The 27,458-nt window shown below is 36.3% G+C and overlaps 2 protein-coding genes across 2 annotated transcripts; both read left to right on the forward strand.

Annotated features, from left to right (window-relative positions):
* Nucleotides 1-1,025: 1,025 nt before the first annotated feature.
* On the forward strand, nt 1,026-4,855 carry LOC135471658 (acyl-coenzyme A thioesterase 13-like). The gene is made up of 3 exons (XM_064750968.1): nt 1,026-1,231; nt 2,806-2,987; nt 4,032-4,855. Exons 1-3 carry the CDS (start codon nt 1,130-1,132, stop codon nt 4,186-4,188), a joined length of 441 nt encoding a protein of 146 aa, XP_064607038.1. The 5' UTR covers nt 1,026-1,129; the 3' UTR covers nt 4,189-4,855.
* A 2,332-nt stretch (nt 4,856-7,187) lies between these two features.
* LOC135470585 (uncharacterized) lies at nt 7,188-27,309 on the forward strand. Its single transcript, XM_064749611.1, has 24 exons — nt 7,188-7,549; nt 11,226-11,273; nt 11,894-12,045; nt 12,241-12,344; nt 12,632-12,794; nt 13,344-13,520; nt 13,923-14,068; nt 14,426-14,732; nt 15,803-15,982; nt 16,353-16,451; nt 17,115-17,243; nt 17,459-17,596; nt 18,028-18,269; nt 18,492-18,757; nt 19,351-19,848; nt 19,993-20,308; nt 20,854-21,039; nt 22,148-22,372; nt 23,412-23,533; nt 24,194-24,408; nt 25,500-25,696; nt 26,359-26,518; nt 26,969-27,070; nt 27,292-27,309. Exons 1-23 carry the CDS (start codon nt 7,486-7,488, stop codon nt 26,978-26,980), a joined length of 4,146 nt encoding a protein of 1,381 aa, XP_064605681.1. The 5' UTR covers nt 7,188-7,485; the 3' UTR covers nt 26,981-27,070; nt 27,292-27,309.
* Nucleotides 27,310-27,458: the final 149 nt, after the last annotated feature.

Below are 27,458 nucleotides of genomic sequence, written 5' to 3' on the forward strand. Positions count from 1 at the left end.
GCTAATATTGGAGGGATTGTATTGCAGTACTGACACTTTTCGCCGGTAAGAAGTCTGGTAAGAAGTCTCTAGATGCTGATCGAGGTTACCTTTTTAGCGGGGGTGCAGTTCGGTTTCTGCGCGGTGTAGTAGGCTCTTTACAGTGTAACTATGCGTGAGCCAGGTTTTCAAAGAATTTATCTGAGTCTGTGCAGCTATTCTGATTCTCAGGATGTCAAATATTTGCCAATTTGTATCCGATCATATTTTGGCTTATGCTAAACATATAGCACAACAGTAATCACAACATATAGATAGAGGTGGTATTTAAAATAAAACATAGCTGTTTTAGAATGTATATAGATAGATTGAGCAAAATCATTATATATTATAATAGTATGTTTTAAAACAGGTTTGAAAGTTCTTTTTATGTTTAATGAAAATTTGCTAAATGTGCTGTCTGTGTGCAATATTAAGAAAAATGTTCACCTTTTGGAACAATTTATGTCGACAAGTGCTAAAGGGGTTAGGGTTTGCAATTCTTACATAACTTCAACGCAGCTGAGAAGAGGTGTTCAGACTTTGGTTTCTAATGTCAACAAGTATTGCATTTTAGCGAAAACAGGGTAGATTTAATTCCTGTAGAATTTTTTTTTCAGAAAGGAAATTTAAACCCCCTTCATCACAAAACATCAAATCCCATGCTGATACCTGGAGTATGAACCTAGGTGAGCTCCTGCAGACAGTCCTAAAATTTTTGACTTTTGCCATGAGCCATGTAATATTTTGGTTTGAGCGTAAGCATCATATGAAGATATTACTGACAAAAAATTAAGAAACCTTCTCCTCTTATAGGTTACACATGCGCAATTAAATAAATGATACCGGTAAGAAAATCGATGCGTCCGTGTAACCTTGATCTCGCTCTGCCGCGAGTGCAAAATCTACTGGAAAGCACACCATTTACCGCCCAAAGTTCAGTGATTTTCTCCTTTTATTTCATTTTCCATTAGCTATGAAACTAATCGGTATTGATGTTTAAGATAACTAAATACGTAAGCAAATAAATAGTTAAAAATAAACACAGAAATATTTCGAAGGGAGATAATTGCGGTAGCATATTCGCAGGTTAACTCCCTTGGTTATTCATATGCTGAAAATGGCAGCGGCTGGAAGAAGTACATTACAAGCACTCCGGCAAGTCTGTTCCATGCGCCTGAAAAACAAAGGTTTTGAGAACACTCTGAGTGGGGTAATGATGAGATGTGTTATATGATCTAGTACCCACAACTGCCACAGGTTATGCTCTCCTTGATAGAGATATTTTGACGATTTTTTGCTTGAATTGGCGATCATCAGACTAACTTCTCATACTGATTAATAAACATGACGGATTTGCATTTTGACATTTAGTAATTTAGGTACCTCTTAACTGAGTTGTGCCAACAAGGATATTATGTTTCACAAGAAACATAAACTGCGTTTATGAAGCGCCATTTGAATAAATGTGTACAGATAAAAGTGTAGTTGTTCGGGGTATCGGCTTTTGCTCAAGTGTCGGAGACCAGAAGTTCGAGTCCAGCTATCGTGCACTGGGTCGGGTTTTTTTTTTCTCAAGTGCATTGTGCGGGCTTGTGGTTTAGGCTTATCCCAAACACTTCAGCTTCCTCTACCAATAAACTTGATCACTTTTGTTAATATATAAATACAGATTGTGGGTAAGACAACATATATAATTAACCCCATCAAATAAATATGTAAATATATTAGCATATATCAGGAGAAGATGTACATCATCCAGAATTGCTGAGTATGAATAACAGAGAAAACAAGACAAAAAATGTAGATGTTTATATGTGGTGCCATTGTGCTATATGTTTCATAATTTTAAAGCTTTAGTGATATATAGTACATGTAATAAAGGCTTTAGTAAGTCTTTAAAAATGATTTTTAAATCTTTAGAAAGCATTTCTGAGCTCTGAAAAACGATCTTTCAAGCTTTGTGTAGTTATTATCTTTTATGCTTGAAGATGATTTTCTAAAACTTAAAAATTCATTTTCAAAGCTTTAGAAAGTGGTATATATTTAAAAATAAAAAAAAATTAAATGAATTAAAACAAGAAGAAGGCTTTTAAATGCCTTACTTCAGATGCAAGCCTTGGTAAATTACAGTGAGGTACCCACAGCTTGTGGTTACAATTAGGGTTTACAACTGCATGAAGATACTTTCTCTTCTCCACTGCTGGTAAACTTCACCAACATTCACTCTTTTCCACATGGATTAATAACATGACAAAGAAATCTTCCATCATTTTTTGAATGTTCTTTTTCTTAGAAATGTGGTATACTTGATCAGGCCTCTGTAAAAGTGATGATCTCTGTCCTCAGTTGGAGAGAAGTCTGTATTAGGCCTGTGCATAGACTACTGTAAGCTGTAGTGTAATAATTTTCAGAGCTTTGAAAATGAGTTTCAAAACTTCTGAAAATGTATTTAAATACACAATAAATAGCACAATAGCTCCCCGCTTATGTGTAGTCCAACTGAACTCTGAAATCAGAAGTCATGAGCAAATTATCTATTATCTTATCTATTTAGGCAGATTTCTGTGGTAGGAGAGAAACAAGATAGTATTCACTGCCCTATGTCTTCAATCGAGCTTCATCTCAGTCTATTTTCAGCAAATCTGGATAATACAATATATCTACTTAGCATGCAGTCCATTTCCTAATTAAGTGTTCATTTTATTCGTTTATGTATTTTGTTTGTTTGTTTATTTATTTATTTATTTGTTTGTTACTTATTTACTTATTTATTTCTTCATTCAGATTAATGTGATATCAGGGAGTGATGGGGGCTGTGTATGTGAGTTAAAAGTAACAGAAGACAATAAAAATTTATATGGCAGTCTGCATGGTGGGTTGATGGCTACTCTGGTTGATGCGGTGTCCACATGGGGTATGGAAGCTCATACCAGCAACCCTGGCATAAGCGTGGAACTCAATATAACGTATGTAATAGTGCTCAAATGCTTTAGACAAAAAAAAACAAAAAAACAGTTCCCATCTTATATGGTTTACAGTGGTAGGCCAGCGTAGTAGACTTCTGATATTCTTCTACTGACAATCTTCATCTAGCTTTTATATTATCAGCTGAGAGTGAACACATATACTAATACCACTAGCTCATTACTAGCACACTTGTTTCCAGTTTTCCAATATCATACATCTAGCCTTCATCTATTACAACTAGCACACTTGTTACAGCTTTCTAGAACTGGTATTCCAAAATCATTCACCTTGCCTTCATGTGCTAGAGGTATACACATATATTAATGCCACTAACTTACTACTAGCACAATTGTAGCACGTTTGTAGTATTCCACTATGATAAATCTAGCCTTCATCTGCTGGAGGTGTACCCATGTACTATTGCCACTATCTGAACACTAGCACACTTGTAGCAGGTTTATAGTATTCCACTACCATTCACATTACCTACAGTTGCTGAGAGTTTACTCATATTCTGCTGTGGTATGTGAAAATTGTGAAATTCTTTCACTGTTCAGCAATCTCTGATTTTTACTTTTATTTTTATAATAGCCATCTACATACTATTGTTTGGCAAGTGGCTGGCAACTGAGCCATTGGGAGACAAATGTTAGCTTGTCAACTTCTTTCCAGTGTGATCTACAGTTCATTCTCCTGTAACCTGAATGACCAACAAATTCAGTCTATTAAATAGAATTACTGGAGTCATTGATTAATTGGCATCGACATGACACAATGATTTTACTTACAGGTACTGCTTGCTTACAATATTTTAGGAAGTTCTGATACAACATTTATTTTACATGAGATCTACTCTCTGTAGCATAGTGAATGCCAATTCATAACTACAAAAATTTAGATTCACAATTAATTCATATTTTATGCTCAGAATTTATCTTTACTGTGAGACAATAAAATATTCTGTACACACAAAGATCTGCATTGAATATTGGGCAGAATGCGTTAGTTTTTGTCTGATCCATGATGTTTTCTTTTTTTTTCAGATATGTCAAAGGTGCAAAAGTGGGAGAAACGGTTGTCATTGAATCTAAACCATTGAAGATTGGCCGCACATTGGCATATTTCAGTGTGGATATAACAAACAAAAAAACTGGAGATCTCTTAGCCACTGGGCGCCACACTAAACATGTTGGAAGATAAGCAAAATAACTTACTGATACAGCTATGTAGATCTGTGCCCTTCCTGTTGAAGTACTCTACGTAGCATTACCATTGGAGCGAAATGTTCAGGCTTCTTCAAGGTGAAGATAATCATTTCTCTGGATTAGTACAAGTGTGGAAGATATGCAAGGCAAAACATTATGGCAACATCTATTTTTCTACCTGCTACCTGAAATTTTTGAACTGACCAGAACCCCATAGGGTATACAATTACATCAATACACACCGGGAATGTGTTACAAAATGACTTTCTGTATACCTATAAACAAAGTCTCCAATGACAGACCTTTTGTATGTATGGATTATTAATATCATAACCTCAAGAAGCACTTTTGTGTACATGCTATAATTATAAAGTGGCATTGCATTCAACTCATTCCACCAGAATCGGAGGATTTGTTCTAGGTAGAAACACCTAATGTGATTGCGTTATGTTGAGCCTGAACAATACTACCTAGTTATGACATGGGGGTGAAGGGATGGAATATATGTGTGTTAAACATGCTTGAAATGTATGCAAGCCTAGGAAATGGAACTTTTTTGTGAAATTTAGGCTATATAAAGTAAATACTATTCCAGTTATTGTTTTAATTACTGACTCTCTAGGTTGCTATATGTTGCTACATAAGGTATTTATAGCTATTTATTATATTGTTGTCCAAAAGTCAAATAAAGAAACCTTTCGGCAAATTAACGCTTTCATGAAAGTTGCCCTTTCAACATATTTTGCGTAGCTGACACTACCGGTTACGTGTATATATATCTAGATATATCGAGAGACTGATTGATTGGTGGTTACATAACGCCATACTGAAAAATATTTTCTTGCTGGAAGGCAAAAATGGTTTTAGGAAACTTGTGTTAAACGGAAGTCTCGGTTCTTGTGACCTATTTCCGGACCGTCTATAATTATACACTGGCGGATATATAGGCTATTCATGTGCACTGGCACAGGATTTTGTATAGGTATAGGTTTTGTATAAATATTTACTTATTTATTTCATTGCTGTTAAACGCCATACTCAAGAATGTTTCTCCTATACACGATGGTATGCGGTCAGATTTATGGGTGGAGGAAACCAGAGTGCCCCGAGGTGAAGCACTGACCTTTGTTTGGCAAGCATGCGATACTGCCGATGTAGCGCTAACCCATTATCATTCGTTTGAAAGGAGGGCGATATGTAGGCCTAAGTGGTCATCGACGAACAAAATCAAGATTTGCAGAAAATTAAAGCGGATGAAATTTTAGAAACAAATGGTGAAAGGAAAAAATATGCAGTTTATCTCGGCTCCGTACCGAATTTTGGTGGCCATGCAGAAATTGCTTTTAAAACGTTTCTCTGACGATGTGCTAGCAAGCTATACCTATTTCCGGACCGTCTATAATTATACAAACGGGAGCCTTGCCTATATTTAGGTCCTAGAAGGGTACATAGTTTTGTAGCTTTAAAATCCCACCATTATTTGTCGTTCGGTCGGAAGGATAATACATCTCGGTTTCGTATAAAAAAAATTAGAAACCAAAAACCTATTACAGCGCGTCTCCGACTATCCGCTGCAGCGCCGCATCTCAGAAATGTAAGATGTGCGAAAATCGAAATCTGGAAAACCCGAAGGTGCCAGCCGAAAATCCAAAAAGTGGTGGAGTGAAGTTTACTTCGCGTTTTAGGCGAAGACCCGAATGTGCGCATGTTGAAAACCCGAAAATATAAGGCGAAATTCCGAAAATGCATTGTAGCCTATATGTAATGAAACTTAAAAATAAAACAGACTGATGATTATTTCTTATCAAAATAAGAATCCCGTCACTCCAAACATTTGAAAATTTTGATTGTTCTAAATTTACTTCAGGTATTTATAGTTGTCATTATAATTCGTCAGGTTTTACTTACGATCAACGTTAAGGCATGACTGGTATTCTTAATATTCTGAAAAAATGATTTTCGGAATCTGCTTGTGAGGGGTTCGAAGTATAGACATCATTTTTCCGATGATGTAAGTCTAAGAAGTATAGGCAAAACGAAAGTAGACACATCAGTATTTTCACACTCAGAAGGAACTATTTAAAAACATCTATTCTTTCTTAAAGAAAGGAATTTTATGCCATAACAAAGATATGGCGATGGCTCTGCTTCAGAAATTGTGTCTAATACACTTAACCTGAGGCTTTGTACCGATCGTGCTGAATTAGATCGCCACGCTGAATATATGAACAGTTGAAATCAAAGCTCAGCTGAGATACATATTTTGATAAAGTAGGACAACGTATCAAGTATAGCTTGTTATACACGATTATTTTGGATACTGATTTAATTTGTTCACCTATAGACATTCCTTGCGTAGAAAGTTTTGACTAGTTTTGTTTTTGCATGGATCAGGCTGATTTAACTCCTAGATTCGAATATATAATGTGTTTATCTTATGAAGCTGTAAGCAAATAGCTGGGCCGCAGGTCTGTCTGTATTTGTACATGGCTATAGAAGTATATATAGAATGCAAGTATACATGTTTTCCCCAAAATTAACTGTACAGGTTTATGAGCCTTTTTTCTATTAGTTCACGATGTTAATAAAGACCCAAGCTGTGATTGCTAAAATATTTTCATTGGCCTATGACATCTTGTTCCAGATTAGGTATGGGTCTGATAACGATTGGCCGAACAAAACGGTAACTGAATTACTACACGTATAAATAGGTTCACAACCCCAATACATCTTTTGTGTTTCAGTTCTGGTCAAAGTCTGTGTGGTTTTAAAGTATTTGGCAAAGATTAATTCGGTTGTCTCTATTTGGCCACGACCAAGCTTTATCTCTGTGGCAGTGATTGAAGTAAAGATAGGGCAAGGAACATGCGTTGCTCCCCATGGTTACTGCGCCCTCCCCCCACTAAATGGACCGTATACCGTTTGTCAGGCCATATCGGTCTACATATTAAGATGCGGACGTATATCTGACACTTAGGCATATGGTACAAGAAAACCAGGCCGCTATCGGCTGTCAGTGGGAGCCTGGCGTGGACAATACGAGAGTAAGGATGTGTTGACACCAAATCCGGGCAGAGTCCAAGGGGTCAGCACGCGACGATCCAGGGTCAGGGCAAGGAACCCATGAGATTTCCTCGGACCACTCCCCATCTTATCAGTTGGTCAAAGCCCTCGCACTGCACTGCGACTCGCATATCTATGTTTGTTGTCGTTCTCAGAAGGAGCAGAGCTCATTTGTCATCTTGAATAGAGGGCTCTGAAGAACTTGGACAAAACCTTTCGTCGTTTCAACATGGTGAAGGGTGTCACGCTTTGCGGTGTGGCCGCATTGTTGTGGACTCTAAGTCTTGTGTCAGGTAACCATTAACACTATGTTACATACAGATATATACATGTAGATTCACTGCATGATCAATTCCTTTTACAGCTCCGTGTCAAAGAAGTTGCTGCGTGTAGCCAGATATTCTGTCTATTTGACGCCAGCGGTACAGATCGCGACACCACCATGTCTCTGTGCACGATGATCATGTTACATACATCGGTACTTAGACTGGCATTGAACTAAAATTCGGTCAATGATGAGTATACCCATCTCTAGACTTCCCAATACTATATCAGGTTCTGTATGAATTCTAGAGCAAATACCGTATCTTTAATTGATACACAAATACTGATGGCATGGTATTGTTATATAAATTGTCAAACACAATTATATGGATGCTTTTGAAGAATTTCAAAATACTTCAAGCTATTATGTATGTTTGTCGTATGAATGCATGGAATAACGTCTTACCCATATTATTTCCTGGAAGGAAAATTTGCGTTTTAATGGGAAATGTTTTGGACGCGCTATCAGAATTCACCTAATCCTTGGATCGTGATTTTATTGTTTATATCCAAAATAGTTAATATAAGTATATTCGCACGTGCTTCCCAAAATCCCCAAAAGTTAGAGAAACTATAGAATGTGCATAATCATATGGTTTTTTTTCACCATAATCAATCTTACAATGTTCCCAAATAGCCATTTGACAGCTGATGTTCTTGTCATAGCTTGCAAAATGGATAAATGATGGCAGAGATATGAAGAACATAATGATTTAATAAAGGTAAAATGAAAGCAAATGTGAAATAACATTATGATGAGAACAATGAAACAATAATATCCCTTAAATGCAATATTATTAGCGTGGCAGTATAAGTTATCACACTGTAAAGAGAATTACCGTACATTTATATCTTAACGGTATTTGTTTTATTATTATCATCTTTTTTTCCGACTATAACATAAAAATGGTAAACTTAAGTTTTACGAAAAAAATGACACATAAACTGTTTATACATATACAGGCAACTAGTAAAATTTGTCATCATATTACATGTATTTGACTTTCAAGGAAACGCTTTCACTTCGACTATATTCGGGCTTTGCGATTTGTATCCTTATTTCCTCCGGTGTTTAGTAAGGTACCTTCCCATCTGTATTGTACAATTGTAAATAGCTGATATGTAAAGTGTTCGATATCGGAAAATACACCATTATTTAAACTGTTCAGGTCCTTATTATGTGAGAATGCATGCCTGTGCTAACTCTTGTTCTACAGGATATTGGAGAAACCCTAAAAAAAAGATGCTCTTGTCAGACTGTGTTACAAGTGCATACATCGGAAATTTATAACATGCATTATAACATCTGAATCGTTAATCGAAGTGCTGGTTACTGACGTGCTCTATATCGGTTTCTGTTATGTACTCTTATTGCTGACATTCTTCCTGGAAGAAAACTATTTTGAGCAGTGTTTTAAACATCTGTATAAATAAACAAAAAGATGTTCAAAACTTAAACATAACAAATATATCGTATTATATTAAAGATATCGTGCGCATAACTGTGCATTTCTGTTGGTCAGTTAGATCGTGCATGCGTAACACGTTATTTAAAAAGACATACGCAAAAATTTTACTAGTCATTTATTCTTTTCTTTTCCTTATATTTCAAATATTTTGACCATGCCCATTTCAAGGCCCCGTAATAAGGTTGCTGCTTCCAAAAGTTGTAGATGTAAACGTACATTTGATACAATATTTGATGGCATTTAATCCTTCATGCACATGCTCTCGTGTTTATTCTATACAAACCACATGGCAACAGCATTTCACTGAATTTGATTCAGATAAGGTATCAAGGTACATAATTTTTCTCGTAATTTAAATTCCGTTGTATTTATAGCATTATAACAGAAACAACATCTTCTTCGGAACAAAGTACAGTAACCTATATAGGCTACATTTATTTAATGAGATAATATGCTTAATGAAAGTGGACTGGCCTCTGTATAGAGGTAGGACCACCGTACATTAAAAAGGCTATAGGTAACGGAGAATTTTTTACCAAAAAATCCATATTTGCCATTTTGCATTTTACTAAGAACAAACATATCATAGAATTGCCATTCAGTAAATATCAGACTCATACCTGTACTATTTATAGTGTTAAAATGAAGTAATGTAGGAACTTTGTTACCGATATTGAACGGTAACATATGCACAAACGAGGCTGATATTTCGTGAAAGGTACAACTGCGCCATATTTGTGTTATTCTAAAATAATAGCCAAAATGGAATTTGATTTGCACTGGTCGATTTGTAATATAAGCACAGACATACTAAATCAGTGGATGTCCTGGAGGTAGACCTGAAATTCGCTTTCATATTTTGATTGACATCAATTCGCCAGTAACCTATAGTCTTTATCAAAGCACAAAGAAAGTCAGTCTATTAAAAGTAGACCAGTCATCCGGTTTGTGCATATGTATTGATGGTATATCGCACCATTCTTTGACATGGTATTTAATGGGAGTGCGCTCTATTAAGGGTTTATGGTCTAGAAAAATGTACCAGTGTGCAGAAAAGTACGCGTGTTGAAACGAGTTAAAAGGAGCGGGTTTGATCAATTTATTAACAGTAACTTAATGACTTAAGGTATATTTTTGAACTACGACTATAACCGCCAATGTCAACTATATAATTCTACATAATTATGTATTTATCTCCACCACATGACGATATTTTGTTCTCCACAAATGTTTTGAAAAAGAAAATCTTATATCCCGATAGATTGAAACGACAACAACAACCCAGTAATACTGCAACCAATACAACCGGTTTGAGTTGTATGGAGGTAGAATAGAAGGAGGCACAACTATAAGGCTTCAAAGTGTTCAATGTACGTTACCGACACCTTGGGGGCAAATCTGTGTTGCGACAGGAGATTAGAGCTGTCTGGCTCGGTCAGGCCTAGGCGCAAGCACTCTCGCGAAGTTGTCGCAGGCCAACAGCCAGGACACGTTTTGATAACGTTGATAGTTTTTAGTGCAAATTAAAATGAATAAATGTTTTGAACATTGAAGCCTCTGTATATTGGTGAATATGCAGAGACAAAGAAAGCACATGCTGGCGTCTTGATCTTGGAATCAAACCAGCAAAGCAGAAAATACATGTAGCATACATATGTAATATTAAAGTTTCTATGAAAATCATGTGAGTTGTTCATGGCTCTTTAATCAGCGTCCTTTATGCCTTCTATGTAGTAAGAAACAAAATCTCCAGACGTTGCAGGGTCTGTATGGCAGCAGTGGCCATGTAAGCCTTGATGGCTATAATAAATCTGTTCTAAAGCGAGTAGTGACATATTGTGGCAGTGCTTGGAGTGCAGAAATCAGATCTTCAGGTTGGTGTCTTTTATTTGCACGAGACTTGTTTGATAGCATTGAGAATCGGCTTGGATCTTCGGTGAGTATGAAATTAACACTGTAAGCGTTGAGACTCAAGCAATGCTATGCGAATATAACAAAAAGAGTTGGAGTCTTGCAGGCTATTAACTTCCCGCTACTGAGTCACTCACTGACTCAACAGCCACTTTAAAAGCCAGTGCAAATTAATCATCATATCTTGTGCAGATAATTTTAGGACCTGTGACATAAATACCACGGTCACAGATGAGGTAATAGTTATATTTATTTGTTTGGACAGATGTTGGTGCTAAATCTATATCCAGGCCAAGCAGGTGCAAAAAGCATGGTAATGTATATCCACATTTCCTTTGCAGTAATTTCTAAATAATTTCCTTTATTAAAAGAGACGGGTTTCTTAAGACGACAGATATGATATCAGTCAGTGTCTTCATTTTCTTGCTCATAGTACCATAATCAGGGTTTCCATTTATCCTAAAAACCCAGAATACAGAATAGTACTGAATAAACAAGCCAGTAATGAATTGTGGTAAAAAGACATGAATTATTAAATTTTAGGAATAAGTATTTCTCATGACTTTTCTATGAACGTCCTCTTGTGCATGTGTATGTACTAAGGGTAATATAATGACTTTCATCGTATTAGAGGTCATCAGTGCATTTTTATTTGTTTATTATTTCAGTCAGATTGTGTGATATCTGAACTACAGGCGCTTAACAGTGCATTAAAGGTCTTAAGATATAAATCACTTCATTTTGCTATAAATACATGTAGAAGTCATGAATATAGGTAATGAATTATTACTAGATTTGGTCATGAAAATTCAGAAGCTGTCATGTATTTTTCTTTCAATATACCACTGGCCACCCAGCTTAGTGATTCGAAGTTTGTTAAAAATATCCACAAACTAATATTGTATTGTTAGTCTTCATTTTATGGGTGTGCAGATTCATGGTTCTTGGAGAGGAAAGAATATCAATACACTTACACTGGTGTTGTCCAAAGTGCCATCACAGGGACAACAGACCACCGCTCAGGATTCATGTTCACTTGTGTTCTTCTGGTTACATCTCCAAGAAAGTGTGAAATGACATTGGAGGTAATTGGTTCATTCTATGTACTTGTGGCATTGAATTGTGGTGATAATTTATTTTTTAACTAACTTAACCTGATATGTTGTTACATATTCATGCATGTATAATGTTTTATATTATTTTTGAAATTCATTTTAACTTTGAAGTTTTTAAGTTTATATTTCCTACTTCTGTAAGCCATGTTGACATATGTTATTCAGGTCAAGAAGTGTAACATTAAAGAACGTGCTGCCAACCCAAACGATCAAAATGACTCTTTCCAAGAAATGCAAGAATCCAAAGATTTTTCAGCAAAGATGTCCAAGTAAGATATCTTCAGATAGTTACCACGAGTTCTTGTTTTGTGCATAATAAAATTCATGATGTATATTGACAACTTCATTTCAGTTAACAACAACTGACTATTAGTTTTTTTTGTTACTCTTTGGATAATAATCATAGGTGGTATTTAATTTTTAACTGGATGAGTAAAATATGCTTATAAAATGCCTAATGCTTTTTGTTTTCTGTAATATATGTATCAATAATTTTATACAGAAAGTATTTGTGTCAAATACAATACAGTGTTCAAAAACAAATTTTGATTTCCAGGAATTTGGTGTATTTCCAAATGAGGGAAGGACTGATTGTAGATGACACTGTTATAGTTGCGGACAATGAACCACTGGATGTCATGAATGTTAAACGAGGCATGCTTTCTGCCCTCCAGCTCAAAATGTTGAGCAAAGAACTGTATGAATCACCTCAAACTGTGGTAAGTTAACTGGATGAGTTGGGCAGATATTGTCCTACTTGAACTTTGAGAAGAAAAGCCTTGAAATTCAGAGAATTAAAGACTTCATTTTCAAGATTTTTTTGAACAATTGAAGAAAAAATGTTTATTCTTTTGTGCTGAAAGATTAAAGAATGTTGTTCGGGCCTTGTACACCTGCTAGTTTATTATCTCAGCCAGTCTGCCTGTCTATTTGTATGTAATGAGGAAATATATTGATGTAGAATCACCCAGTTTACTTTATGTATGTAGGGGAATTGTGGAAAGTCTATTGAAATTCTACAATTGTGGATTTATTCAACTTCTCCAATATTTCCACACAGTATTGTTTTTTAAAAATTATATATGTATATATACTAATTAGAGAGAATTTTTATGTGACAAATCATACGTAAAATGTGGTAGAGAGTTCTGGAGGAAATCTCCCAGAAACAGTGAAACCTGTAGAAAACACTCTTGAATTTGCTTGTCTTCTCACCAATCATGCTTAATGAAGTGGGACAAGTATACCCCTCTTATTTTCTCTCCCAGGTAGACATTTATGGCTCATGCCCGACACAGTTTGAGAAAACAGGAGGCAGTTCAGCAGTTCACAGTCGTCGTGACCTGACTACCTGTTCTTATCCAGAAATCTTCTGGTACCAGTTTAGGTTCCATTCCATGATAAATGAGCTCACAGGTGGCTATCTCAAGAAGAACTACACAGAGGTAATCCCTCACAAGGAAAGAGTATACTGTAATGAATTTGAGAATTATTCCAATTTGCATCAATAGGGTCACGTGATAAATAACCTTGAAGTGTTTCATTAGGATTAGGCTAACAAAAAACTCCTTTAGTTGCTATATTTAGAGAGCACTAATTCAAATATAATAGTGGTTGATATCTTTTATATGCTATGCTAGTTTGTTGCACACCAAAATGTAAATGGAAACAACAAAGAAAAACATTAATGAAAAAAAAGAAATCATTAATGGATTATAATGTATATATATATATATATATATATATATATATATATATATATATATATATAAATTTTGATATTCTAAATGTGTTTTGAATCTGTCATTTTTTTTGGTGATTTAAATTGCACCTCCACCACCACACAGGTGATCTACCCCTTTGAGTCAGCAATTGACTGTGACTACAAGATCAAGGGCTCCAACCTTGAAATGGTGACCTGTTTTCATCACCAGGCTATGATCCCATTTACCTACAATGGTTCTATCAAGGCAGGAGCGATGACAAACATCAGGTACATGAACCATCTCCTCAGCTTTAAACCAGTAAAGTTAGTTAACACAACTTGTCAAAAGTATAAATGCAAATTTAAAAAAAAGAAAGTGTGAAGAAATGTCAGGTGTTAATATTCAGGAAAACGGAACTACAGTAAGGTTGATGTAGCAGCCTTGCTTGATGCACAGCACTGAGAGGTAGAGCAAAGAAACAGGACTGGTTGGCCAGTGTCAGTACATGTGTAATGTAACTGGGTGCAGTGTCATGCCTCGTGTCTTTGGCATGATACTTCAGTGGCAACAAGCGTAATAAATTTAAGCAATGTCTCATGTTTTATACAAAAAATAAACAACAACTTATTTTCTTTCTATTTTAGCCAAGTCCTTGAGCTGGATGAGGTGGTAGCACACAGATCAAAGAAGATAGACCGTAGCTTGAAAGACAGGCATCTTGTCAAACTTGAGTATGATTTTGGGGAACCAGAACAATCCGATGTCACTTCAGATGACATGTTTGACCTCCTGTATGAGATGAGGGAGGCTGCATCATCCAATGTGAAGAACATCCCATATCTTTTCAACAAATGTGTTCAACAGTTACGATCTGCATCAACAGAGTTGATAAAAGAAGCCTATGACAAAGTGAAAACTTGCACTGCGTCAAAATGTGACAGGAAAACAAAGGTAATAGAAACTCTACCTGGCTTACTTTTTCCTTTTTCTTTATTTTTCAGTTATTTTAGTTGTTTTTTAAGCCCTGTGATGGCAACCAGTATATTACGGATGTAAGCAGAGGCAACCATCAATCTTCAATAATAACATCAATAATAACCAATGGCAAGCTGTACTGGCAAACTGTTCCATGTGACATATATGTCATAGTGATGCTTGGCCTAAGGTTTGCTGAATTTAAGCACCTTAACCTCTAGGCTACCAGTCGTTACAGGGGTTTAACTCTTCCACTAAATAATCTTGAGCAGCAATCAGTAAATTGTGCATACTCAAATGTATATTCAAAGTGGACTGTTAAAATATATATAATTTAAAACCGCTACATGTACGTACACCTTATGAAACATGTTAAAGGAAGAAGATGTTAGTAGTAGTTTAGTCAATTGATGCCCTAGACGACATGCGTAAGGAAAGAATAAGGGGATTAGCAGCAAACTATTTGATTTATTGATTTATTTGATTTATTTGATTGGTGTATTTGATTATGCTGTACTCAAGAATATTTCACTTATAGGATGGTGGCCATCATAATGGTGGGAGGAAAGGTGCAAAATATTGGCTGGGAGACAACTGAATATGGCCAGAAATAATTGACCAATAAGATCACATGTTAAAATCTAGCTTTTTATCCTGGATTGCATGGATGACCTTTTCTCCTTCAATCCTACTTCCATTGGATAAACCTCATTGATTATTCTTGTGTAAATATGAGAAAGGATGAAACAAACAGTGAAATAATGGTTTTCAAGCAAGCCTGTAGAGCTTGGGTGGTTTTCAGTATTTGTGCCAGTGCTATGAATACAGTACAGCTCATCTTGTGTTCATTGCTTCTAGTAAAACCTCTACATAGCTGAGAGTACTGTGAATGGTGCTTTGATCTGTAACCTTACTTTATACACAATGGCATGCTTTCATTATGGCCTTTCAACAAGTTCTTTTAAATTGATTAGCCTCAGACTGGGAGCCTAATGAAAAAATGAAGCTGCATGTAACTGATTTTTAAATGTTGCTTTCCCTTCCAGGCTGTGATGGACTCATTCATGGTGGATGGTCTGATGTCATGTGGTACTCCTGCTTGCATCAGTGAGATTTCGCGACACATTGCTGAAACTCAGATTGACAGTTACCTTGTGTCCGCATTCTTGCTGGACCTGGCACTTAATTACAACTCAGCCACAGATAGTATTGTGTCAAATGTGCTGGTAACTATAAGGAATTTTACATTTTCTTCTTGCACAATATAAATCCCTTCCAACAGATTAATTTATTTATATATTATACATGTTTGTTATTTCTTGCTCTTGTTAAGACACACTAACAAAATGTTTGTGTAACATTCTCCTGTTGTTATACATGTAATTGTAGCCATTTGAAATAATTAAAGTTTTAAAGTAGTCATACCTATTTTTTCTCAGTTATTGCCAGCTAGCAATACAACAGTAAGCTGTACGTGAGAAAAAATATACATCAGATGAACTAATATGTAAGGATAATCTAAGCTTGTTATGGCTTTGGTTATTATTCTTGTGGCTTAACATGATTTCTAGAGCTTATTTTATCTTTCATAAACAGGAGATTTGTAAAACAAAGAAGACTGGAAATTGTCTGCTGTGGTTGAGTGGAGTGGTCAGAGCCTATGGGGCAAAACTGGACAAGGAACAACTGCAAAATGTTTGTACATCAAATTTAACACTAAAAAAAAATCAAAAACTAATTGAATAGGGTAAATTGGTAAATTATTAGGTCTTTGCTGCATGAGACAGATGTAAGAAAGTTGCGCAAGGCAGGCCTCAATATAAAAAGAAAATTAAAGCAAAATAAAAGAGATATATTTTAGATATTTCATGTGTTCACAAAATTCACACTACAGATAATAAAGTTGATATATTTTGTTTTAGAAACAAGTGTAAAATATCATTTTGAAATGCTTTTTTTTGGAAATAAATGACCTATTCTTGTACAATGTCTTGTTTAAGACAAATATTACTGTGTACTCAATCTGATTTCAGCCAGGAGGGAACCATTGCACATTGACTTTCTTTGGCAAGGCTCCTTACTTAAAGCCTATAAACTGAGCAACTGACAGTTAAATATCAAACACCAAGGCCTCTCACAATGGGCAATGTCATGTGGCTTTGACTGAGTTCATGTCTTCGTGTTTGTCCGCATATCCTCTCATATACATGTAACTTCAACTCTTTATAACCTGTTACATATAACTAAATGTACCTTAATACAGAGACTTTCCTAAGTTAAGTGAATATTTTCTGTCTTGTATCAGTTTCATTTGAATTATAGGTGAAGTTTAATATTTTTCAATTGATCCACTTTCAGCAAGATGGGTCTGTGTACAAAACATTGCGCTACATCAGAGACCAGCTGGGAGAAAATTGCAAACCTGGCATATTCAAGAAGGACTCTGACAATCCTGAACAACTGACTGAGTTTCTTACTGCTTTAAAGGTCTATACATTTCTCATTTTATGATATTGCAGGTTACTATGATCTTTCTTAAGCCAGGTGTCTTTTCATGTGAATTACATAGTGACTGAGGTTTTGTGGAAATGAAAGTGGTGTGTATTCTCTTAAACGGCAACCTGTTTGGATGTGACAATCATTGATTTCTTTTATTGATCTCTTTCAACTGACAAATCATACAGTAATCATTTCTGTTCCAGGCTGTGGGTACCATTGGCCATTTTGCTCAAGTGTCATTTGATGAAACCATGACTAAAACCAGACAACTGGTTCCAGCTCTCCTTAACTGTGCCGAAAACTCAGAACTTCCAGATGTTGTTGTCAGATCGGCTCTCCAGGTAACAATTTAACATATAAGCCACCTGGTTAAACAGTCACACAGTAAAGCCACTTGATTAGAGCTCTGTTTAAGTTCAAAAAATATTTACTGTTAATTGTTCATAGCCTGTATACAGACAGTCATTAAACAATATCTTTTAGCAGTATATATTAATGGCAAGTGAATTTAAAAAATTCATCAATCACTGAGTCCATCTCTTTATTGGTTCAACATTGCAGCTTTCAGAACCTCTGTATCCTGATTTTAATAACCATTAATGTCAAGGGCCTAGTGGTTTCTGCTGTCACCTGCCATACCTGTAAGTTAAGTCTTTTTGACAACAGTATTATACAGCCGTATAGATAAAACCAGGCAAACTTAACAATTTTGTACTTCTTCTTTGTAATCAGGTAAATTATAGAATATAGATAATCTTGTGCGTGTTCACAGGCGCTACAGAAGATGTACCTGGATGACAACATTAGAGAGAGGCTCTTCCGTCTGACCAACGACCCTACACAAACTGTCATTGTGAGAACAACAGCTTTTGGCATTCTTGTGCGAGATGAAAAACGATCAACACTGAAGAGTATCCTTCAGCTATTAAAGGAAGAGAAAAACTTCCATCTGCGTACTTACATGCTCTCCAGTGTTGTCAACATTTTGGAGTCAAGTGATCCAAGGTTTCGTAGGTAAGTACACAAGTCACATCAGTTAGTTGATGATTTCAGCACTTTGTTTTTGAAGATAAAAGGTGTATTTCTATGTTGTTCATCTTATTCTAATCCTACAAGAGATTAATTTTAATTTTACTTCAAGAGTATTATTATTTGTGTGTGCATTGTGTGTGTTTATAGTGCACATACGATGTGCGTACGTGCATTTGCAATATCTGTTTTTCTTCTGTCCTTCAGCCTGCAGTCTATGTGGAAAACACTGTTGTCAGAATTGAAGGAAACTCTACCCGAGCTGGATATTTTCCTGTACAGAAAGTCTCGTTATGGAGAACTCTCTCGGGTAGTCGTCATACCAGTGCTTAACACCGAACTGGGCATAACAGCAGAGGTTAACATTGTGTATGAGCCGACCAGCTTCTTGCCACAATCTCTCACTGTCAACATCAGTGTTAACCGTAATGATGTGGTTCATCATCTCTTTGAAGTGGGTGCTGACCTTTCTGGTAAGAGTGAACAATTACACCTCTTCGGCAATAATGCAAATAAAAAAGTGGCGACCTTTCTGGTAACAGTAATAGCTAAAGTGCCTGAAAATGATTTCTTATACAAAAACCCAAAATGAACTGAATGCAGTTGCAGTCGTTCAGTGCCAGGTTTATGCATTAGACCTAGTAGAAAGAGTATTATCAAGTAATTAATATATTATTGTTAAGTACCAGTATGCAATAATCAGGAATTTCACTTACTGCTTCAACGTGACAACTATGAAACACTTTTCTAATATTGAGCCTTCCTAGACATTTCAGACCTCTTCAGAAACTCTCTGTTAGGATTTTGAATCACTCAGTAGGGAAGATACAAACTACAAATTCAGCTTATTGTTTTATTGTAGAGCATCGATACATAAATTTTAAATATATTTAGCTCAAGTTATGTTCTTGTCAGTGATCTTTTCATTGTGTTCTTTGAATCATCTTTTGTGTTTCAGTGCTTTGTATTGAAGGAATTGGACATAGATTAGGTACTTATAAAACCTGTGCAGTGGTCAGTTTTGAAAAACCTGCAATGTTTTTTTTTTTTTTTGTCGTTTTTCCAGGTTTTGAAATGATAACAGAAGCCTTGTTTGGTGAGAAGAAAAATTCGTCAAAAATGGGAGCCAAGGAAATTCTACAGTTCTTGACTAGTGGAATGACTTTGCCCAAAATCCAGGCTGCCATGGCACAAATGGAAGCTGCTCGCAAAGCTGCTGCAAAAGCTGCCCAGGCTGGTGGAGCTGGGAAATTACCACCTGGGTTCAAGTTGCCTCCAGGATTTAAGCTGCCCCCTGATGGCAAACTACCACCTGGGATGAAGTTACCCCCTGGCTTTAAGCTACCTGGAGGAGGTGGTGCTGCCTCACCAGGAAAAGGTGCACCTGGGCCTGGATCTCTGCCACCAATGCCTCCAGGAATGGCGACCTTGATGGAAATGCTGAGAAAACCAAACATGTCCTATATCCCGGATGATTTTAGATCACGGTTCCAAAAGATCTTTGAAGACGTGAACTATCCTCGCTTGACCTTTCCGTCTGGTCATATATATGTGAAGTTCAAAGGTGAGCTCTTGTTTGCAGAACTTAGATTCCCATGCAGTAACCTTGAATGTATCAACACTTAGTATGTATGTGTTAAGAAGAAGTGAAGTCAGTGTTATTTTTGTGCCACAGAGTTCATTTCCGTACTCTTCTTTATATACATAGGTGTGGAACTGGGCTATACAACATTGGAGACATTGTTTGCCAAAGCAAAGACTGTCAGTACGGCCAAAGGTGTGTTACAGATGATCAGCCTGCAGAAGCTGATTGACCAGCTTGCCAAGGGAAAGAACTTTGTGACAGGATTCTTTGCCAAGTTTTTGGATGTTCACAAGACCATCCCAACCCAATTAGGGCTACCTCTGAAACTAAGCGTGGACGGCACTAGAGCCCTGCTGGTGGACATATTCGTGAAGGCAAATATAAAGGGCATTGCTGTAAAGGGAGAGCCTGTGAATGGAAATGCAACTGCTGGAGTTAGGCAAGTATATTTACAGGAGATTGTGCTTCATGTGCAATGGACCTTTGATAGTTAGATTCAATTTCCTCCTAGTATTTAAAACAATCCAATGGTGTGGAAATTTCTTTTATTCTGATACAGTGTACAGTTTTATTCTGATACAGTGTAAATAGATTTGCCTTTTGGAGCGGAAAATTATGCCATCTAAGTTTCCATGATACTTATGGTAGATACCTTGTCCATTTTCACAGAACTTCAGTACTGTTATCACATTTACAAAGCTATCATTACGCTATCATAGTGTGCACGTAACTTTATATGGGCGATTAGCGCGGTATGCATTATGTTGCTGTAGCAGTTAAAGGCTTGCAATGTTAAAAGGGCTTTGTAAATCCAGCCCCTGGTCACTACAGTAGTTATGTGGATGTAACAGTGTTGAAAAGCTACATGAAACCAGATATCAGAAATGCTTTTGATATTTGTTCATGTATCATTTTCCTCTTGAATATATTTAAATTGTGTCTATGTTATTTTTTCTTCTTTTTTTTTTCTTTTGTGTATTTCAGTGGTGCTTGGCAATTTTCAGGGGAGATATCTGTGCCAATGCCTACTCTACCATACAGAACTGGTCTAAAGACAAACTTGACCAACGTTGTTAATGTGAGCATTGGCGGAGGGCTGGCGTTCGCTCAACGGGAACTCACCTTCTTTCGGGAAAACATAGAGGGCCCAAGGAATCTGCTGTCTGTGCGGTACATATCACATGACTTTTTTTTGAAAATGCCACCTTTTGTCTGTTATGAGAATTCTTACAAATAAAAGGTGAACAGGTACTGCTTGAATGTAAACAGGAATGCATGTTATGTAAAAAAGGGCACTTCTGTATATGAAGAGTAATATTTTGTGTACATGCATTTTTGTTCCTAAACAGGTGTATGTTTTACTTTTTGAACAGGTGCCTAACTATTTTACTATATGGACATAAAATACTTCCACCTGACATATCTTAGTGTGATCAAGGTGTGTTTAATTTGATCATAGTATATCCTTAAAGGCAAGAAAGCACTAATGTGAAGTATATGTCAGATAAAAGACCTTTAAACACTGTTCATTAAAATAGTTAAATCATGTTTTAAGATTTTTTTCAACCTAGTAAAATGCATTTGAAAACTTTGGTTGAATGTGAGTTCAGTCAGGTTTTTATCACTTAGCTCAAATAGGTTGCTAGATGTCATCAGTCAAAATGCATATACATGTATGTATAGATATATGAATGCTGAAGTCTGAAGATGACTTGATCTTCAAACTAACCATTTCAAGCTAAATATATATGGATGTGATGGCCGTAGAATCAGAATCCGTTAAGCCATTTTACTCGGTTGGAAAATGCTAAAAAAAAAAAATAAATTGAACCATTTTCTTGAATAGTGTTTGGTGGTCTTAGGTCTGAAATATTCTTCATTTTAGTGTTTTCTTTGCCTTTAAACTGTATATTTTAGTATCAGTTTATCAGTCAGTGAGTGATGAACTAGGCAACTGGCCATCTTTAATGTAAAGCTCTGTTTTGTTGCATCAGGCCCTTCACCAATGTTGTCTTGAATTAGAATTCTGCACTCACTGTTTTGGCAGCGCTTTCAGTTCTGAATTTTGTCAGGTACCTTGTCAGGAAGGGCACTAGCTACCACCAGTCACTCGGGTTTTCTCATCCATGAACCTAACTGCAATCATACAAGCCACAAGTGATTGAGCATTTTGTTAAACAGTAATCATATGTGTATATATATATATATATATATAAATATATATATATATATATGTATATTAAATCCATCTTAATTTTCTTGCTTGATATTGTTGCAGAGGTGATTTGTACCTGCTACACAGAGATACAGAGGAGATGTTGTCCGGGTCTACAGATCACACTGTGAATCATGAGAAATGCACGTCTCCAAAGTTAACCAAGGTGACAGGAAGGAAGCTGTGCTGGGTGGCCACTTATCAGAACGCCTCCGAGTCAGAGGCTTATCCGTATTTCCCATTAACTGGGCCAGTTAGCGCTGACCTCATCCTCAGCCCAGTGGACCCGTAAGTCGATTAATCGATGTTAGTACGATCAAAATGAAACACCAAAAAAAAAACCCACAAAAATCAGTGGGTTTGTATGAAGTGTAATGGTGTGTTATGCCAGAAGTGAGAAGAAATGTGGTCATAGATGTGTTCCATGGGTCATTCTGATGGCCTTCAGAAGACACAGTGTGATGTCTCAGTGTGAACTGAGTAAAGCCATTTGAGCAAAAACGCCGCAAAGCTAGGCATAAACGAGAACTATAGAGAGAGCCTCAACTCAACTGGTTGTGCGAAATTGGTCTCAGTCACAGATGTACCTTCCAAAAACTACTACTCATCAGGTTGCCTTTTCGAGGAGGAACTCGGAAGAACCAACCACTTTCTTCTTGTACGTTGCATTTTGTGAGCAAACATGTGGGTAATGGTTATGTAATAAAGGAAAAAACACAAGAATTCAAAACTTTAGGCAGTTTTGTTACAGGCGGGAAGGATGTTTTACTAGTTCCCCAGTTCTGACAATTCTGGTTGAGTTCGATGATTATTTCGCATACACGAGTGTCAGCAACAGTCATATTGAGTTCAGTTGAATCTTAAGCTCAAATGCATGCCAAGCTTTACACAGGCCGTTGACATACTGCTCGGTTGAGATAGTGATGCTGCCAGTTAGCTACGGGGTTCGTTACAGGACCGGGAACAAATGGATAGCGTGCAACCTTGGATGTTTGTTGGGTTATTGGTACAGCGTAGCAGTTTCGTCTGGGTTCTGCACATTTCATCCATCTGGAATCTGAACTCCTAGGGCAAGGCATCATCAAAGTCAGAGTACAGGAGATATTACTGTAATTTCAACTAAATTCTCTGTCATAGTTTATTTTTTCTCAATCTTCTTCTTCAGCAGTACACTTCTGGGTGAATTCAGATTTTTTACTTTTTATTGTGCTTCTTATAATCTTTCAATTTTGGAAAAATGTTTCATGTATTATTCTGTTATTAATATGTTTGCTTTTACATTTGTAATTTATTGAGAGTTTTACATTATTTACTGTTGTTGTTGTAGTGAATTGCATAGGTACAACCTTGTGTTCAAACTGAAGCATGAAGTTAAGCCTGTTGAAGGTGCACAGGATCCCAAAGCAGTCCATTTAATTCGTTACACAACTGTTGAATACACAGCTCCTGGTAAGGGCAGTTTGACTTATAATTCTTTACTGATAGTGACATTTCGTGGTATTGAATTTTAATAAACAGCATCAATTTTTTTTTTTCAACAGAACTTGGTTGCATGATGCAAGACAGTTTGTTGTATAGAATTTAAAAGAGACTGAGGCTCCATGACCAGTTACGCATCAGGCACTAGTTTTGTACACTGTTCTATTTGTATTCAACAAACATTATGGCCGTCGTTGTGCTGCTGTGAAGTGTCATACATGCTTATGTCTCAAACCAATAAGGGGACATGTATTGCAAAAGCAATATTTCCAGATAGTTTGTTAAATGTGATATGGTGCTGGAACACAGCATAAACATTGATCTGTTACAGTATACTGTATATCACCTAAAAATGCTCTTTCAGAAGCATTTAAAGGCCTTCAAAGATTTAAAGACTATTTTTGATCGGAAATCAAACAGCCCAAAAAACACTCAAGTGGCCGTATAGTGATCGATCAGTCAGAAACAAGTAGAATGTCACTTGAAAAATACCAAACTTACGTTAAAATACAGTAGTTACAATAACCATGCTTCTTCAGCGATGCCCAGTGAGGTTTAGGAAATAGTTAGAACAGCACAGGACAGTGAAGTGACAACTGAATCATTGCGATTGCTTTGTATGTTTTATAGGTGAATCTCTTCAGCGCCAGGTTTTGGCTGAGTTTAAGCGGAATATGAACACAACAGCGCTTGAAGCGACAGTTTCCATCCCTGAGTATGATAATACTCTTCTGACGTTCAGTACGGCATTTCATCCACCCACTGCTGAGTCACCATCCAGCTTTAAACATTGGAACCTCACACTTGAGAGAGGGGGCAAAACACAATATGAATTGGGTGTAAATGTGAGCCATATGTGTATTTGTAGATTTACAAAGAACGCTTGTTTGGAAATATCAGTTATTATATTTATTATAGACCTTTTCTGTGGCCTAGTGGTTAGAGCGTCCGGGTCATGGGTCATACCAAAGACTGTAAAGTTTAACAATGTTAAACCCCAAGCATACACACATACATATAATGAATAAGGAGTTCTTACCTAGAGCTCCCATGACTAATGTCATTGCTTGTTCAAATCAAGCTCTCGCTGGTAAGGCTGTGACTTTTAGCCTGAAGGTTTGTCAGATAAAAGGCAAAGAGAAGTGGCATAGAAAAATGTCAGAAATCCTTGAGTATGGCTTTAGGCACCAACAGTATAATACATTGTACAATCTAATTAATGGCCAAAACTGTTATGTGTAAACAGAGTTTGGATGAATTGATTTTGCCAGCTACATGATTAAATAAATTAATTAACATCTTAAAACTTTTCAGCAAAATGATGTCACTTCTGAAGTGGGGTGTGAATAGGGGCTAACTGTGAACAAATGTGACGTGACAGGTTGGAAATGAACCAACATTAAAATGCAGTATATTTACATTATCCTTAAAATTCCAAATAAGACAAGATATTTTACTCTGAAGTTTCAGTAACTTATATGGAAAGGAAAATAAGAGTAAAAAGTACTACAATTATGCGATATGAAAATTGTGTGGCTTTGTAGAAGAAAATCATAATAGAAACCCTATACCATGAGCTATATCCTCCAGATATACCTATATCTGGAGGATGGTCAAATAGACAAGTTTATATTCCAGTGGGGAATTGTTTCAACAAAAACATCGTAATGCACTCTCATGTAGTATAAGTCAGGTCTCCATCAAACCCCATTTCAAATCCTGTAATGCTTGTATGTAGAACTCACAGATAAAACCTATTAGACTAGTAGCTGGCAGATTCTTTTTGTCGTGTTATGAAATATTACATGTACATATATGAATTATGATGATTTCTGTTGAATTTTATTTCCATTCTATATTGTAATAATACAGCACACAAAGCTTGTTACCTTTTTCTGATGATTATCTGATCTTTGTTGTCTTTGTTGCATAACAGATTAAAAATGATATAAGCTTCGAAAAGGTGCCCACCAAAAGGACAGGAGAGACTTTGACCGCCATCTCCCCCATCAAGCACACAATTGCCAACATCACCATGTCTATCCCAAATGTTTCCTTGGCTATTGATATCTCTGATCTTCAAAGCAAAGCTGGGACTAATGTGGTCACCATGATCGATATGCTCTATTTCTGGTGAGTTGCTTACATAAAGCACTTAGCACTTACTGTGATTCGTGGCTTTACTATGTAGTGCATGTTATTAGCCCCAACCCTTGTCTGTCAGCCTGACCTCGATCAGTTTCCGACCTTTCAAAACACGTCATTGTACTCAATGCGAAGATTAAAAGGCATAACTTTTTGCCTTTATGATGTTGCATAACTGAGATGTGGCACAGTGAAAAAATCAAAAGCACCACCATGTTATCAGTTTTGATAAATCGGGTGCAAGTTACATCTATCTATTCATCTTAGAACGCAACTCTTTCTACGTGTGTCACCCAAACACTGGTTTGTCTTCTAACTATATATGCATAGGGTGTGAATGATGAGACATCATGTTCCCTGTTGCTTTAACTATGTGCATCGTAAGAATCCCAGAATAAAAATTTATTTATCGAGTAACCAAGCAAATAAAAAAAAAATGGTTTTGGTTGATTAGGTCTCTTTCCACCCCTCTTCCTGATTAACTTGGGTTATACTATTTGTTGTCTTTTCTTTTAAGCTATACATACAGGTTTTTAACGTGCATATGATGTTGAGGTTAAATATATAGCTTCAAGCAGTGGATTAATCCTATGCTGACTACCATAGAATCAGTTTGTCAATAGTGTGACATATGTTATACAATGTTGCAGTTCCCGCCAACAATCTTTACTCTACCTGCTTCACCCTGATCCCAAAGCTGCAATGAAGAACGGCAACCGTAACCAATGTCTGTTCGGAATGAAGTCCAGTTTGCCAAGGTTGGAGAAAGAGACTGGAAAGTCACTGACAACCTCTTTTTGGTGTATCCAGGTGTGTGCTTTAATACACATAAAATAAACCCATGGGAATTGTCTATAAATAAGGAAGAGAGTGTTACCACATTTTCATTTTTAGTCTAGGTTGAATTCATATGAATCAATTCTGCCAGCCTGATTTTTAAAAATTGAAGCAATCTGATATGTGCCTAAGTTAATTTTGTAAAAAAATATTGTTTTCCTTTATTTATATGGCTTGAATTGTTGTAAATGTACAAATTACTTTCAATTTCATCTTTATGAACTTGTCTGGATTTTTCGTTTAAATGTTTTGTAAATATTTGGTTGTGAAGCCGTATTTTTCCACCTGATTTGTGTCGTTAAACTTTTGGCAAGGCATACTTCATTGGATGATGAAAACAGTTGTACTCATTACTTATATTAAGAGTTATGGATGAACAATGTTACATGAAAGAGCATTGTGTGCGGTCTTGGTGGTTTTTAGGCCAGAATTTGACAATTACCAACTTCATGAGGACGGAAGATAACAGAAGGCATGTGTACAGAGACACAGAGGCAACATGGCTTAACAAAAGACAATAAAGAAGTAAGAGGGTTTACTTTAGGCATGACATGATAACTTTTCCTCAGTAAGTTTATTAATTTACTCGATTCGTGTTTAATGCCAAACTCATGATGTATATAACAGTCACCTCAGTGGAGAAAACCAGACCTTCAAGATTATTTAACTGAAAACGACCAATGTATGTTGTGGATGAAAATCTTACTAATGCAGATGTTTTGTTGCCTTTTAATGTTTGTTCTCAGGAGAAGTTAATAATGAATGCTCATGCAGAGAACAAATCTGACAGCTCCCAGATGAACTTTGATTTTGATACGAAGATCAATCGAGTGAACAAGTTCACAATGGATGTTGATGGAAAGATGAAAGGAACTGTTTTTAACTTGGATGGTGACATGGAGATAAACTACCT

Source organism: Liolophura sinensis, chromosome 7, assembly GCF_032854445.1.
Source record: "Liolophura sinensis isolate JHLJ2023 chromosome 7, CUHK_Ljap_v2, whole genome shotgun sequence".
NCBI classification, from domain to species: domain Eukaryota; kingdom Metazoa; phylum Mollusca; class Polyplacophora; order Chitonida; family Chitonidae; genus Liolophura; species Liolophura sinensis.

Coding starts and splice junctions, on each gene's coding strand:
- LOC135471658 (XM_064750968.1), top strand. CDS start 1,130: ATGCTGAAAATGGCAGCGGCTGGAAGAAGTACATTACAAGCACTCCGG. Junction 1,232..2,805: donor TTGAGAACACTCTGAGTGGG/GTAATGATGAGA, acceptor TTCTTCATTCAG/ATTAATGTGATATCAGGGAG. Junction 2,988..4,031: donor AGCGTGGAACTCAATATAAC/GTATGTAATAGT, acceptor TTTTTTTTTCAG/ATATGTCAAAGGTGCAAAAG.
- LOC135470585 (XM_064749611.1), top strand. CDS start 7,486: ATGGTGAAGGGTGTCACGCTTTGCGGTGTGGCCGCATTGTTGTGGACT. Junction 12,046..12,240: donor AGTGTGAAATGACATTGGAG/GTAATTGGTTCA, acceptor TATGTTATTCAG/GTCAAGAAGTGTAACATTAA. Junction 14,069..14,425: donor GGAGCGATGACAAACATCAG/GTACATGAACCA, acceptor TTTCTATTTTAG/CCAAGTCCTTGAGCTGGATG.